Source organism: Equus asinus, chromosome 4 (assembly GCF_041296235.1).
Source record: "Equus asinus isolate D_3611 breed Donkey chromosome 4, EquAss-T2T_v2, whole genome shotgun sequence".
NCBI classification, from domain to species: domain Eukaryota; kingdom Metazoa; phylum Chordata; class Mammalia; order Perissodactyla; family Equidae; genus Equus; species Equus asinus.
The window spans coordinates 18,589,221-18,601,770 of record NC_091793.1 but is presented as its reverse complement, the minus strand read 5'-3'; the positions used below and the strand labels follow the sequence as shown (position 1 = coordinate 18,601,770).

Below are 12,550 nucleotides of genomic sequence, written 5' to 3'. Positions count from 1 at the left end.
CAGATCCAGCCCCCAGCCCAGAAGGTAAAACAGCTTTTCTGGTTACATCTGACTATTTGTGGCCTCACCTCACCTCCACACAAAAACGCCAGGAACGCAGACAGACAGCGGAGGCATAGTGGGCGGAGGGAGGGAGCTGGGAGGAGCCCCACGCAGAACCAACACCAGAAGCACAAAATAGCCCTTCAGGCCACCACCCAAATTCCATGCCTGGACCCTGCAGCCCCTGGAATCAAGGTGTGGGAAAGGGGTTTCCAGGGGCCACCTGTTCCTGTGGGGCTGGAAGCACCGCTCGGTCAGCAAGGGCAGTACTCACCGTTGGAGCGGTGGATGCAGGTGTGCTGGTTGTCACTGAGAAAAAAGCCACTGTGGCACTGACACTCGTAGCTGCCCATGGCATTGACGCAGATCTGCTGGCAGCCACCATTGTTGTCCTGACACTCGTCCACATCTGTGAGAAGAGGAAGAAAAGAGGAGAAGAGAAATCACATGTGGAGCTGGAAGCGAGGTGTGACTGGCTGGTGGGAAATGGAAGCAATCAGTTTCCCCAGACTGCACGGAAGCAGCTCCAGGGAGGTACTCCACAGAGCTAGACCACAGCGCTGCTCCACAGAGATGCTCCCCAGTGGGACTGCACGGTCCTGCACCACACTGAGACTCTACGGAGGAACTCTATGGTGCTATACTGCGGGATACTCCACAGAGATGCTCCACGGTGGTACTCCACGGTAGTTCTCTATGGTAGTACTCCACGAACAGGATCTCACAGAGTTACTCCACAGAGGTAGATAGTTAGAATGGCCGTAATGCTACCCAACCTTGATTTTCCTGTGTGCCTGGCATTGCTCTAAGCGCCTTACCTCTTTAATCCTTTAACCTCTTTAATCCTCACAGCAACTCTTTAAGTCAGATCCAGGTATTAGCCCATTTTATAGATGGGGAAATTGAGGTACAGAGAGGCGAAGTCCAAGGTCCCCCAGAGGCAGGATTCAAATCCGGTGGTTTGACTCCCAAACCTGGGCTCTCACTCATGCCGCCAGACTCTCCCTCTCTAGGAAGATTTTGCAACCTGCACCATCTACCCTCAACACACAGAGCCCCGCCAACCAAATTCCACTGTCCCCTCTTTCTTCAATCACACCTCAGATTTATAACTGCAGTACAAGACCTTGCAGTTTAGGAGAGGCTGGAGGACAAGGCAGCCTGTTAAAACCCCCCTCGCTGGAGGCTTTCTGCCTCGAAAACTGATTTTAAAAGCCCAGAGAACGGGGAGGTTTTTAAAAAGCCCTGACCTCTGGCTGCCGAGACTGCTGCGGAGGGCTGCCAAGTGGTCTTTCCCTCTCTCCGGGAGAGGCAGACCTCGGGGCCGACACTCATTTTTGGCCAGAGGTTGCTGGCACAAAGGGTGCTGTTGGCTGAAAAGAGTCTTTATGGAGCTCTGGTCTTGAACAGAACAGCATGTTTCAATTACCAAAGTCATAACCCCCTACACTGTCAGTTTGTTTAATGAAAGAAGGGCTTCTTAAACCTTAATGTGCCATGTCTGTATTGTCATTTTAATAGGGAAATATATAAAACCACAAAGGCAACGTGAGCTACTGGCTGCTTCTAGCCAAGCCCCCAACCCCAACACACACACACACACACACACACACACACACACACACACACACGTTCACTTTGGCCTTGAGCTTTTTAACACAGCCATCTTTTACTACTGGGACCAAAAGGATGTGAATAGGTGAAGAATCAGCAGAGCGACCTCACTGAACCGGGAGAGGACTCAGCTCTGGCACGATTTCAGCCGGGTCCTACTTAGGCTCAGGGACAGCAGACCACTTCACCACCCACTGTCACTGCCTTTGAGGCCAACAGTGAGGCAGGTCATTATTCTCCAGCAAGCTCAAATGTCAGCCGTATGGCAGCCAGGAGGGAGGCAGAGCACTGAACTCTAAAAGCCACCAACGGTTACAGCTAAAACGGTAAAGGTGGCTCTTGCTGAGAGGAGCCTGAGAGTCGGGTCCTGGGGGAAGCTGGGAAGGACAGAGAGGGATTATTCTGAAAACCTTTCTCTACTCAATAAAATCTTACTGATGGCTCCCCAAAGGCCCAGTGGCAGCATCACCTTTCCTGGGGCACCTACCCTTCACACCGCCTCTGGCAGGGAGGTTTGTCTCTGGCCTGCACTAGACCATGAACAGCCCTCCGCCAGGCACCATGTCCTGTTTGTCCTATCAACAAGAACACAAGGCTAACACTCCCCAAGTGTTCATTACGTGTCAAGCATGGGGTCTCCAGAACACCAACTCACTCGATCCTTGCAGTAACCCTGGGTGACAGGTTGTGTTACTGACTCATTTTATAGGGGAGGACACTGAGGCACAGAGAGTTGAAGTAACTTGAGCAAAGTCACATAGCTGCTCAGAGCGAAGGCAGGACTCAAACCCACTGTCCAGCTCCTGAGCACGTGCCTTTGGCCCCCCAGCCAAGCTGGCCACGCCAGCAAGCGCATTCAGACTAACGCTATGAAGAACCAGCTACTCTTAACCCGAGCTTGAGCTGGGTGTCACCTCGAACATACACTTGTGAACCCCAGGTGCAAATGCAAAACCAGAGCCAGCCTGCCATGAGGAGCATAAGGAATATGTCAGCATACTTGGGCTTACTCCTGTCTCCGGCCCAATAAGACCCTGGAGAGGCACTGACGCCCACCTGCTGGCACACACATAACAGTGAGATTTGTACAAGGGTAGCTGCTCCTGGGACTCAGTCTAGACCCCCTTAAAGTCACGTTCTTTGCTGTTCTTCCCCTGGTTCTCAGATTCTTTGCTCTGTACCTTGGCTTTCCCAGCCCTAGTAAAGGTTCAATTGATAAAACAAAAAAACCCCAGATATACCCCTCAACTGCTGAATTCATGGTGTAGAAACACTACTTCGACCCCACCATGACTGAGCCCCCTCCCTGGTGCCATCCGTCTGGGCTGGCCCACCTCTTCACCTCACTGGAAGCTAGGAACCAGAGGGCAGTTGACGTAACACATCTACAAACTCTGAATGAGCTGGCAGAGTGGCTGGGCCTTGGGACATGGCTGTTTACACTAGCAGGGAACAATGACTCGCCAACGCTGATGAATAATTTGAAACAAATGCAAGGCCATGTAAACATTTCTTGTCCCCACTCCCAAATGATAAAGCCCCGAGATTAAGCAGGAGGGAAGAGGAGGCTGCCCCCTCTGTACCCTTTTTCCACTGTGGTCCAAACACAGGCCTCCCCGCTCCCAAGTTGGGTGGGAAATTATGGCCGCAGAATCCCTTTGGGTAGCCTGTGGCAGTTATCAACTTCTCTAGGAGCTGGATTAAGGGCCTGAGGCCCCATCTCATACATCTCACACCCCCATGTCCCCAGCCCTCCAAACGGGACCCACAGTGAGGTCTGAAGAGTGATCAACCGGAGCAGCTGGTTCTGTGAGATGGGTATTCACTGGCTTAGGACAGACTGGGTTCACCTGGAGGCCCTCACCAGGCCCAGCAGAGCATTATGGGAAATACTCTGCCCTTTGGCTCTCCTGAGCGGGGCAAGCCCAGCACACACTGCTCTTTGGTCCCCCAGGACTTGGCACATTCTGTTCTGATAGGTGCCCTATGGCCAGGAGGAAGCCTACACCTCCTGAGTCAGACAACCTGAGTTCTGCCCATGACCTGTGGCCCATGGAAGGCGCCCAGGCCTCATCCCCAGGAGGGACTGTAGACTGTCCTCCAGGAAGGCCTCCTGGGGTGCTCGAGGTGCATGCCGTCCTCTTCCTTCTCTCCCCGGAACTGACTGTTCCATGTGCTGATGGGCCACTGTGTAGGCATTTCACCCCACTCCCCACGTCCCCCCAGAGATGAGCATCAAGGTTGGCTGGCGGGGCTGGCAGCTTTATTATCATAAATAACAGCACCACTGCCACCCAGGCCCTGGCATGGCACTCTCAGGCACTATCTTAATAAACCTGCACAAGGGGCCAGCCCTGGTGGCCTAGTGGTTAAGTTTGGCATGTTCTGCTTCAGCGACCTTGGTTCAGTGCCTGGTCATGGACGTACACTGCTCTGTTAGCAGCCATGCTGTGCTGGCAGCCCACATACTAAAAAACAGAGCAAGACCGGCACAGACGTTAGCTCAGGGTGAATCTTCCTCAGCAAAACAAAACAAAACAAAACAAAGAAAGAATGAAAAAGCAAATCTGCACAACAGCTCCACATGGCAGATGTTATCCTTATCATTCCAAGTCTCAGAAGAGAAAACTGAGGCCCAGAGAGGGGAAGAGACTTGCACAAGGCTACAAAACACGTGGAATGGGGATTTGAAGCCTCGTGAGTCCAGGTCCAAAGCCCTTACTCTGCTCTTCTGTGATCTGGCTTCTCTGAACGAGGCCACTTCAGGCCTGATCATGGCAGTGAGAGTAAGTTCCCTGGGTATTTATGCTTATAAACCCCCTGACCCCACACGCTCATGTCTCCAGTACCTGGTGCAGAAGCCCCCTCCACTCTGAAGTCCTGGTGCCCAGCAGAATTTTCTTGCCCCTGGCTCCCAGACCAGGTGAACCTTTGCTCTCTACTTCCTTCCCCTGCCCTGGACCTTGGGCTTGGCCAAACTGTCTCTGCTCTGGGCCGAGGACAGACCTGAGTCTCTTCTATATCCTTGCAGAGGGTCAGGCCGAGTGGGTGCTCAAGTTTCAGCAGGATAAACTGAATAGCACACATGTGTTTGAACACGCCAGTGACAGGGAGCTCACTACCACACAAGGCCCGTCCACTGGAGCAAAGCACTGTCCCGGCTCCCTCCAGGCATGCAAAGGGGGCTCATGTGAGGCTCCCCATAGCCTGCCCACCTCTCTAGTAGCCCCCTACAGAATTCTGCTGCTCTCTGAACACACCCTCTCAGGCACACTGGCCTTCCTGCGCACACGTGCACCTCCTTTTGGGACACTCTCTCCCTCCTTGTCCAGACAGAAGTTCTCCTTGCCTTTCAAATCCACCTGAAATGTTTCTGGTCATTCATTCCCTCCACAAACACTGGGCACCTACCAAGTGCCACATGCTCTGAGGTCCTAGGGCAACAAAGTGAACACCACTGGTTAAGTCCCTGCTCACCAGGCGGCCAGTGTGTCGGACCCGAGCACAGAGGTGGGAGGCTTTGTGGAGAGGGTGATGTGGGAGCTGGGCCTCGGAGAGCTGGGAGATTGGTGACCTGAGGCTGGAAGAGGAGGAGGAGGTGTTCTGGAAATTCTCGTGGAAGGGGCAAGGTGGGGCATAGATGGGGAAGGGCCTATGACCACTCGGGCAGGAGAGGAGTTCTGGAAGCTTTGTGGCCTGCACACCCACACTCAAGAAGACCCCACCAGGGCTCTCACAAACCCTGGCCCTGTCTGGGTGCCCCTGGCCCCCATTCCCACCAGTCCTGCTGGCAGAGTGGACAGTCCTTGAGGAAGATGTCTGTGCAGCCTGACAAGCCAGAGTGTCACCAACCACTGAGGCCTCGGTGGAGGCTGAGCCTGTGTGCAGTGTGGGCCCTGAGCAAGCCTGTTTCCAATCCACGATCCCTGATCCCTGAACAGGCCCAGGGTGGGATGGAGGAGTGCTCCGCCTCTGAGTCCTGCTGGCAGCTCGCGGTCCTTCATCTTTATTTATGGCCACAGCTGAATGTTCCCAGAAGGCAGGGAGCTCCTCAGCACACAGACTTAGCTACAAAGCAGAGAGGAGGCCCCGTGGGTTCTGGGGCAGACTCTAGGAGACTCCTCTCAGGAAACTCTTCTAATTGGCAACAGAACTGAAGGACGTAGCGTGGATAAAGAACCCCAAAGGCCCCCTGTCTGTGAGGGTCGGGCAAGGGCCTTCATCATGGGCTGCCTAGACTAGCCAGATCGCCCTCTGGAAGCACCAGCCTGCAGTCTCCCCAGGTGAATGTGCTCCTTCCAGTAACGCACAGATGCACCTTTGACTGTGCCACCAGGGCTGATGGAGCCCCTAACTCTTCTGGGCCAGGGGTGGGGGTGGCAGGCAAGGGTGCTGGGAAGGGAGGGGAAGCTGAACTGTGGCTGGTCCCTGCTCAGGGGGCCCTCAGTTGGTAGGCCTTGGAGACACCCTCCGAAAGAGATCATTCCAGTGCGGTCTGAGATAAAAGACATATGGCCTCTGCTCCTTGAATGCTGCTCCCCAGCCTGAGGCCCAGTGCCTGGTGCACGGGGAGCACTCATTTGTTCAGCCAACAGCCAAGGGAAGACGGAAGATGGGAGGGAGGGAGGTAGATAAGGGCATCAAAGGTGGCAAAAGAGGGGACTCGCTCCACCTCTGCCCTGCCCCCACCCAGCCATCCTGCCTGAGAACTGGCTGGGCTGAGAAGCCCCTCCCCCTTTCCCTCCCACACCCAAGCAGTCACGAAGGCTGTTGACTCCTCAACACCTTGCCCATCTGTCTCGCCTCCACTCCCACAGCCCAGCCCTGGCTTGGGCCTCAGCCTCTCCCTACGGGTGTAGTCTACATGCTCCTCCTGGATCTCCCAGCCTTCAGCCTCTCCCTACCAGTCCCAGCAGCCACTGTGACGACTCTAGTTAGAGCAGGACACAGCACCTTGGCACCAAAGATCAAGTCCAAACAGGGTCTCTGGGGTCAGGTGCTCCCACCTCACTCTGCAGCACCCTGTGCGAGCACAGTCTGCATGCAGGGGTGGGGAGACAGCCCTCAGCTGTGACTCTGCCCAGGTCTGCTTGGTGTGCCCACCACTCACAGGCAGAGGCCACCCCCACCCCCGCCAGCCGCCGAAGAGTCTGGGCTGGGCCCATGCACTGTGATGGACACAGTCATTTTCCAGCAAGAAGGGTTTCCAGAGCCGACATCAAAGGGCTGTAGATTGATCTGTTTCCGAAAGGCCTCTGCAGGCAGGACTGAGGTTTGCCCATGAGGTTTGCTTTCTGGCCCAAAGTGCTGGTGTTTGTTTTTATTAATAGCTGGCTGTTCGTCCCACTTTGGACCAAGAATCCAGGTTTGCAGTTATTTATAATAACTAAAAATTACTTCTGGGTCCAGCTTTGGTTGCCTTGTGTTTCCCACGAATGTTTCACGATTTGCAACAGAGACTCTGTGTTCTGCCTGGACCCCACCCATGTTTTCCTGGCTGCCAAGAGCCTACTGTGTGTCAGGCCCTGTGCCTGGCTCCCGCATTCCAGCTCCCACCAAGGGTCCAGGAACAGAGGCAGAGGCACCAGCCCCTCTCAGGAACCAAACTCAACCTCCAGCCCTGAGAGCTCCCTCCTGGTCCCCAAGGGTGGAGGCCCCAGCTCTCCCTGGCTCCTTTCAGAAGGAAAGCTTAGGCAGAAAAGCCGCTTGGCTATCGAGCGACTCTTGCAAAATTGCATTTGATGAGTTAAGTGTAAATAAATGAGAACCAGATGGATTAGATTTCTGGTAAAATACACATGGGTCTTAAAGCTTTGAGGCCTAAGTTCTGCCAGATCCAGGACACTCCTTGAGCTGTTAGAGGTGCTGGTACAGGCAGGCAGGAGGTATGACTGGGGTCTCTCAGGACCTGTCTGTTTCCTGGTCTGGGCATCAGCTGGGGCCTTGTCTGGGGCTCCTGACTCCCCAGCAGGTCGGCTGTGTGTGGAAGACACAGGGCCTCCCAGTGCAGCTCTGCTCTGACACTGAGGCCCTCAGGCTGGGCCTGAGTCCCAGCTCAGGGCTGGGAGGTGAGGCACATGAGTGGTGGGTCAGCTTTCTAGACGGGCAAGCCCACTGCTCACATCTAGACCCAAGGGGCCAGTCCAGGGCAGGCCAGAGCGCTGTTGAAGCTGCTCGCTTTCAGGGTCTGGTCACTGCATTGCTCATCTGGGCCCCACCTTCAATCCCAGCCGCTGCCTTGTGGTCTCCCAGCGATGGCTGAGCAGCACTGAACATCTCTAAGGACCAGGAGTTTGCTGTCTAGCTCTGACTGCTGACTGCTTCTCCTTATAAAAATCCACATGCTGTGTCCCTGCGACTACTACCTATGGGTCCTGGTTCTTGCCCCGCAAGTCACACCAGCTAGAGCGCAAGATTCAATGAGTAACTTGCTATGTGACCTTGGGCAGATCCCTTAACCATCTTGGCCCTTGTTTTCCTTCTCCATAAAACAGGAATAACAGTACCTGAATTGTTTTGGGAATTAAAGACCATGAGGGAAGTGAAGCACTCGGCACGGTGCCTGGTGCACACAAACCACCAATGGATGTTAGCCACTATTGCACAGTCACTGCAAGGGCCCAGGGACTCACCCACGTGAACATGCCTGGGGGACAGGAAAGTCCCTTCAAACTGTAAAAGTGACACTAAACCGCATCTGAAGGGAGCACTCAGTCCTGCCTCGGCCTTCCCATCTCCAAGCAGAGCAGCTTCAGCTCCTGGAACTGCTTCCTCCTGACGTACATTCTGTCCTGCTGGCCACTTGAGTCACCCTTCTCGGGGGGCCCAGCCTATGAGACGCTTAATGTTGGCCCATAACTGGACATGGCCCAGAATTGGTCCTGCGTGTGGCCTGCTCGGAGTGCGGGACAAGACCTACCTTCTTATGCTCTGCCCGTGCTACCTCTTTCATTTCGCCAACTACGTATGCTTGTTGAGATATAATTCACATTACATAAAATTCACCATCTTAAAGGGTATACGTCAATGATTTTTAGTCTATTTACAATGTTGTCAGAACATCACCATGATCTAATTCCAGAGCGTTTCCATCATCACAAAAAGACCCCAGGACCCATTATCAATCCCAATTCTCCCCTCCCCCAGCCACTGGCAACCACTGGTAGTCTAGTTTCTGTCTCTACAGATTTGCCTATTCTGGACACTTCATAGAATTGGAATCATACTATATGCAGCCTTTCGTGTCCAGTTTCTTTCACGTAGCTTAACGTTTCCAGGGTTCATCCACGTTGTAGCATGTGTCAGTACTCCATTCCTTTTTATGCCTGAATAATCTTCCATTGTGTGGATAGACCACATTGCATTTATCCATTCACCAGCTATGGACATCTGGGTTGTTTCCACTCTTCAGCTATCGTGAATAATGCTGCTATGAACATTTATGTACAAGTTTTGTGTGAACATGCTTTAATTCTCTTGGGTATATACCTAGGAGTGGCACTGTTGGGTCATATGGTAACTCTATTTTAGCTTTTTGAGGAAATGCCAAACTGTTTTTCCTTAGTGGCTACCTACCATTTTACATTCCCACCAGCCAAATATAAGGGTTCCAATTTCTCCACATCCTCACCAGTACTTGTTATTTTCCATGGTTTGTTTTTTAAAAAAATTATAACCATCCTAGCAGGTGTCAAGTGGTATCTCATTATGGTTTGATTTGTATTTCTCTCCTAATGATGTCGAGCATCTTTTCATGGCTTATTGTCCATTCGTATATCTTCTTTGGAGAAATGTCTATTCAAGTCCTTTTTTTAAACCCGCATTTAAAAATGGGGTTATTTGCCTTTTGACTGTTGAGTTGTAAGGGTTCTTTATAGACCCCAGAGACTAGACCCTTACGAGATACATGCTTGACAAACACGTTCTTCCATTCTGTGGACACTACCTCCTTTCAAACAGCCCCGGGCAGCACTAGACCCTGGGAGCTCAGTGCACCTGTCGGGGCCAGGCCAGTGAGGCCTGGGCTCCTCTTTGGTGCTGTTCCCAGGAGATGTCACCTGTCCCATAGCTTTACCAGCCACCTACTTGCCAATGCTACTCAAACCTCCAGGCCTGCCTGCTCCTCCACTCTCCAGATTAGACATCAGTGGCTGAGCCGGTGCCTGCACCTGGATGTCTGATAGGCAGGACAAACCTAACAAGGCCCACGCTGAACTCCTAACTCCGCCTCCCACGAAAACAGAAGAGAATAAAGCCAAGCCTGGTCCTGCCCTCAGCCTTCCCCATCTCAGCCAAAAGCAGCACAATCCACAGTCGCTTCAGCCAGAACCCCCAGTGGTCATCCTTGATACCTCCCTTCCTCACTCCCCACATCTAATCTCCTACTAGGTCCGGTACTGTCAGCTCCATCTGTAAATAAACCCAAGTACCATGACATCTCACCTCCACCCCTGGGATCGCTGGGCCCACTCTCCTCTTCTCCAGCCTGCATTCTTGTGGTGGCCTCCCCACTGGCCTCCCTGCTTTCACCCTTGCCCCGCCATCCCACACAGTGACCTCTAAGTGTCAACCAGCTGTGCTAGTCCTCTCCTTGAAAGCCTCCAGAGGCTTCCTCGCTCACTGTGACTAAAACGCGAACTCCCTTTCCTGCTGACCAGGCCCAAGTGAACTGCTCTGCCCACACCTCCTCCCAGCCTCCTCCGTGCTTATCCGACGGCAGCACACTGTGCCCTGGCTGTCCCTTGACCACAGCTACCTGTTTCCATCTCTGGGCCTTCGCACTTGCTGTTCCTCTGCCTGGAATGTGTTTCCCTGATCTTGGCATGGCTGGTTCCTCCTCATTCAGACCTCAGCTCACATGTCACCTCTTCAGAGATGCTCTCCCTGACCACCAAGCTAAAGCAGCAGTCACCCATCACATCGCCTGCCATCTACCTAGTACTTTCATCTACCTAGTACTTCCATCTAGCCAGTACGCCCATCCACCCAGTACTCTCGTCTACCTGGTACTCACATTTCCCCAGTACTCCCGTCTAGCTTATTCTTCCATCTACCTGGTATCTTCTTTGTATTTTTCTCTCTGTCTCCCCAGAGATTACAGAGTCCTTGAGAACAGGGGCTATGCGTCTGTCTTGAGCATCACTGTATCCCAGGGTTTTAAACAGTGCATGGGGCAAATAATCCATGTTTGTGGACCAAGTAACTGACTGAGAACTACAAAACATGGTTGGGGGAGGCAGCTGTGGCCTGGAGGCCCTGGCTCATCAGGGATGAGCTGTGTGGCCCCAGAGGGTCTGCCCAGTGAGGTCCTGGAGCTCCAGGAGCCAGTCAAGGAAGGCAGCCCTAGATGAGTGATGGGAGTGAGTGCTGGCCAGTGGGTCTTCAGGGGACAGAGGCCATCGGCTTGTGAGGAGGCTAAGTGAGGGCTGGTTAGGGAAGAGCCGTGCCCATCTGCCTGCATCAGCCTTGCCTGGGAGTGAGCCCCATCCTAGGGGGAGCACAGCCCTGCCTGTGGGGAGCCTGTGGAGAGGCCAGGATGGAGGAGGAGGAGATGCCCTCAAATCCTGCCAGCCTGTGAGCTTTGGGGCTCAATGAACGAACGGACCTACCCAGGGCTCCTGTAAGTGAGCACAGGCTGAAGTGTCCTCCTGCTTCATCAGTGCCTTCACTGGGATGCGGACCAAGGTCCAGCTAAAGAAAAGCCATTCTAACTGGACACTGCTTCAGGACGCAGGTAGAGGGTAGGGGTTTGGAGACAGTGTGATGCCCTCCTGAATGACATTTTGTTGACCTCTGTCTATGCCACTTACGACAAGACCAGCCCTTCCTCTAATCTCTCAAGCGTGGGCAGGAGGGGAGGCTGCAGGAGACGGAAGGGAAACCACGGTCCTTGGGCCCCTGCTCTGTGCTAGGCACCCTTGCTCCAGGGTCTCATTCAGTCTCCCCCAGGGCAGCAGCAGTCTTATAGCCAGGAGCTCCGAGTGGGGAGTGGCCTGCTCTGTCACCAATGCATGAGTGACAGAGCCAGGAAGGGTACTGGACACTTTTGTCCCCCACTTCAGGCCTCTGACAGCGCAGCTGTGAACATGATCCTGGCTGGACATCTGTGAGAGGCACTGGAGTTTTTAAAAATTTCTTTTGATGGGGAGAGGAATGGAGGAGCGGAAAGAGGGAAGGAGAGGAAAACCAAACAAACAAATCATGGACCCAAAGCGAGAAGTTCTAAGAAAAGAGAGGGGAAATGTTCTGACAGGATCCTGAATGAACATCCTCAGAAATAAAACAGGCCCCACTGGGTGTGATTACCTGTGGATCGGGCAGGCAGTGCAGTCCTGTTGCCTTGGGAAAAATTCCCCTGAACCAGGCAGGGCCCAGGAGCCCCACACTGCCCTGGGGACACAGTCCTACCAGCCAGTCCACCACGTCCGACTCCAGCCAGCTCAAAGGACTTATTCCCAGCATAAACTTCCCACCCTCAATACTGCCTGGAATTCTGAGGTTCCAGGAATCAATTCCTCTTGATTGAATGCAGCACTTTTCTCTACCTTCCGAAGCTTTGAGCGTAAAATCCAGATCCTTCCACTTGTTAGGGTACTGTGGGTACTTCATGGTGGCCCGTTCTTTTACTCCTTCCTGCCAGCGCCCTCCACATGGACACTAGTCACCACCTGGGAGTTCTCTCCGAGTGAGAGCCCCCCAGCACACCCCGGGCCGTGTGCCTCCTGCCCCCATCCTACGATGGCTCCTTTACTGGGCTCACTCTGAGGGGCGTGTCCCTTCCTGCTCTCAGCAGTCCCTCGTTGCTGGGGGGGTCATGCGGCCACAAGAAGACTGAAAAATGATTTTGTGCCAACAGTCAACACACTTAAGAAGTAGCAGACTGAAGGGCTGCAGA

At 53.6% G+C, this 12,550-nt stretch overlaps 1 protein-coding gene across 2 annotated transcripts in view; it reads right to left on the bottom strand.

Annotated features, from left to right (window-relative positions):
• The window catches only part of SCUBE1 (signal peptide, CUB domain and EGF like domain containing 1), a 135,034-nt gene that overhangs the window by 86,651 nt on the left and 35,833 nt on the right, over positions 1-12,550 (bottom strand). For both annotated transcript variants that reach the window (XM_044778191.2, XM_044778198.2), the window contains exon 4: positions 317-451. In XM_044778191.2, the coding sequence (XP_044634126.1) occupies positions 317-451 (135 nt within the window). The remainder of the gene's footprint in view (positions 1-316; positions 452-12,550) is intronic.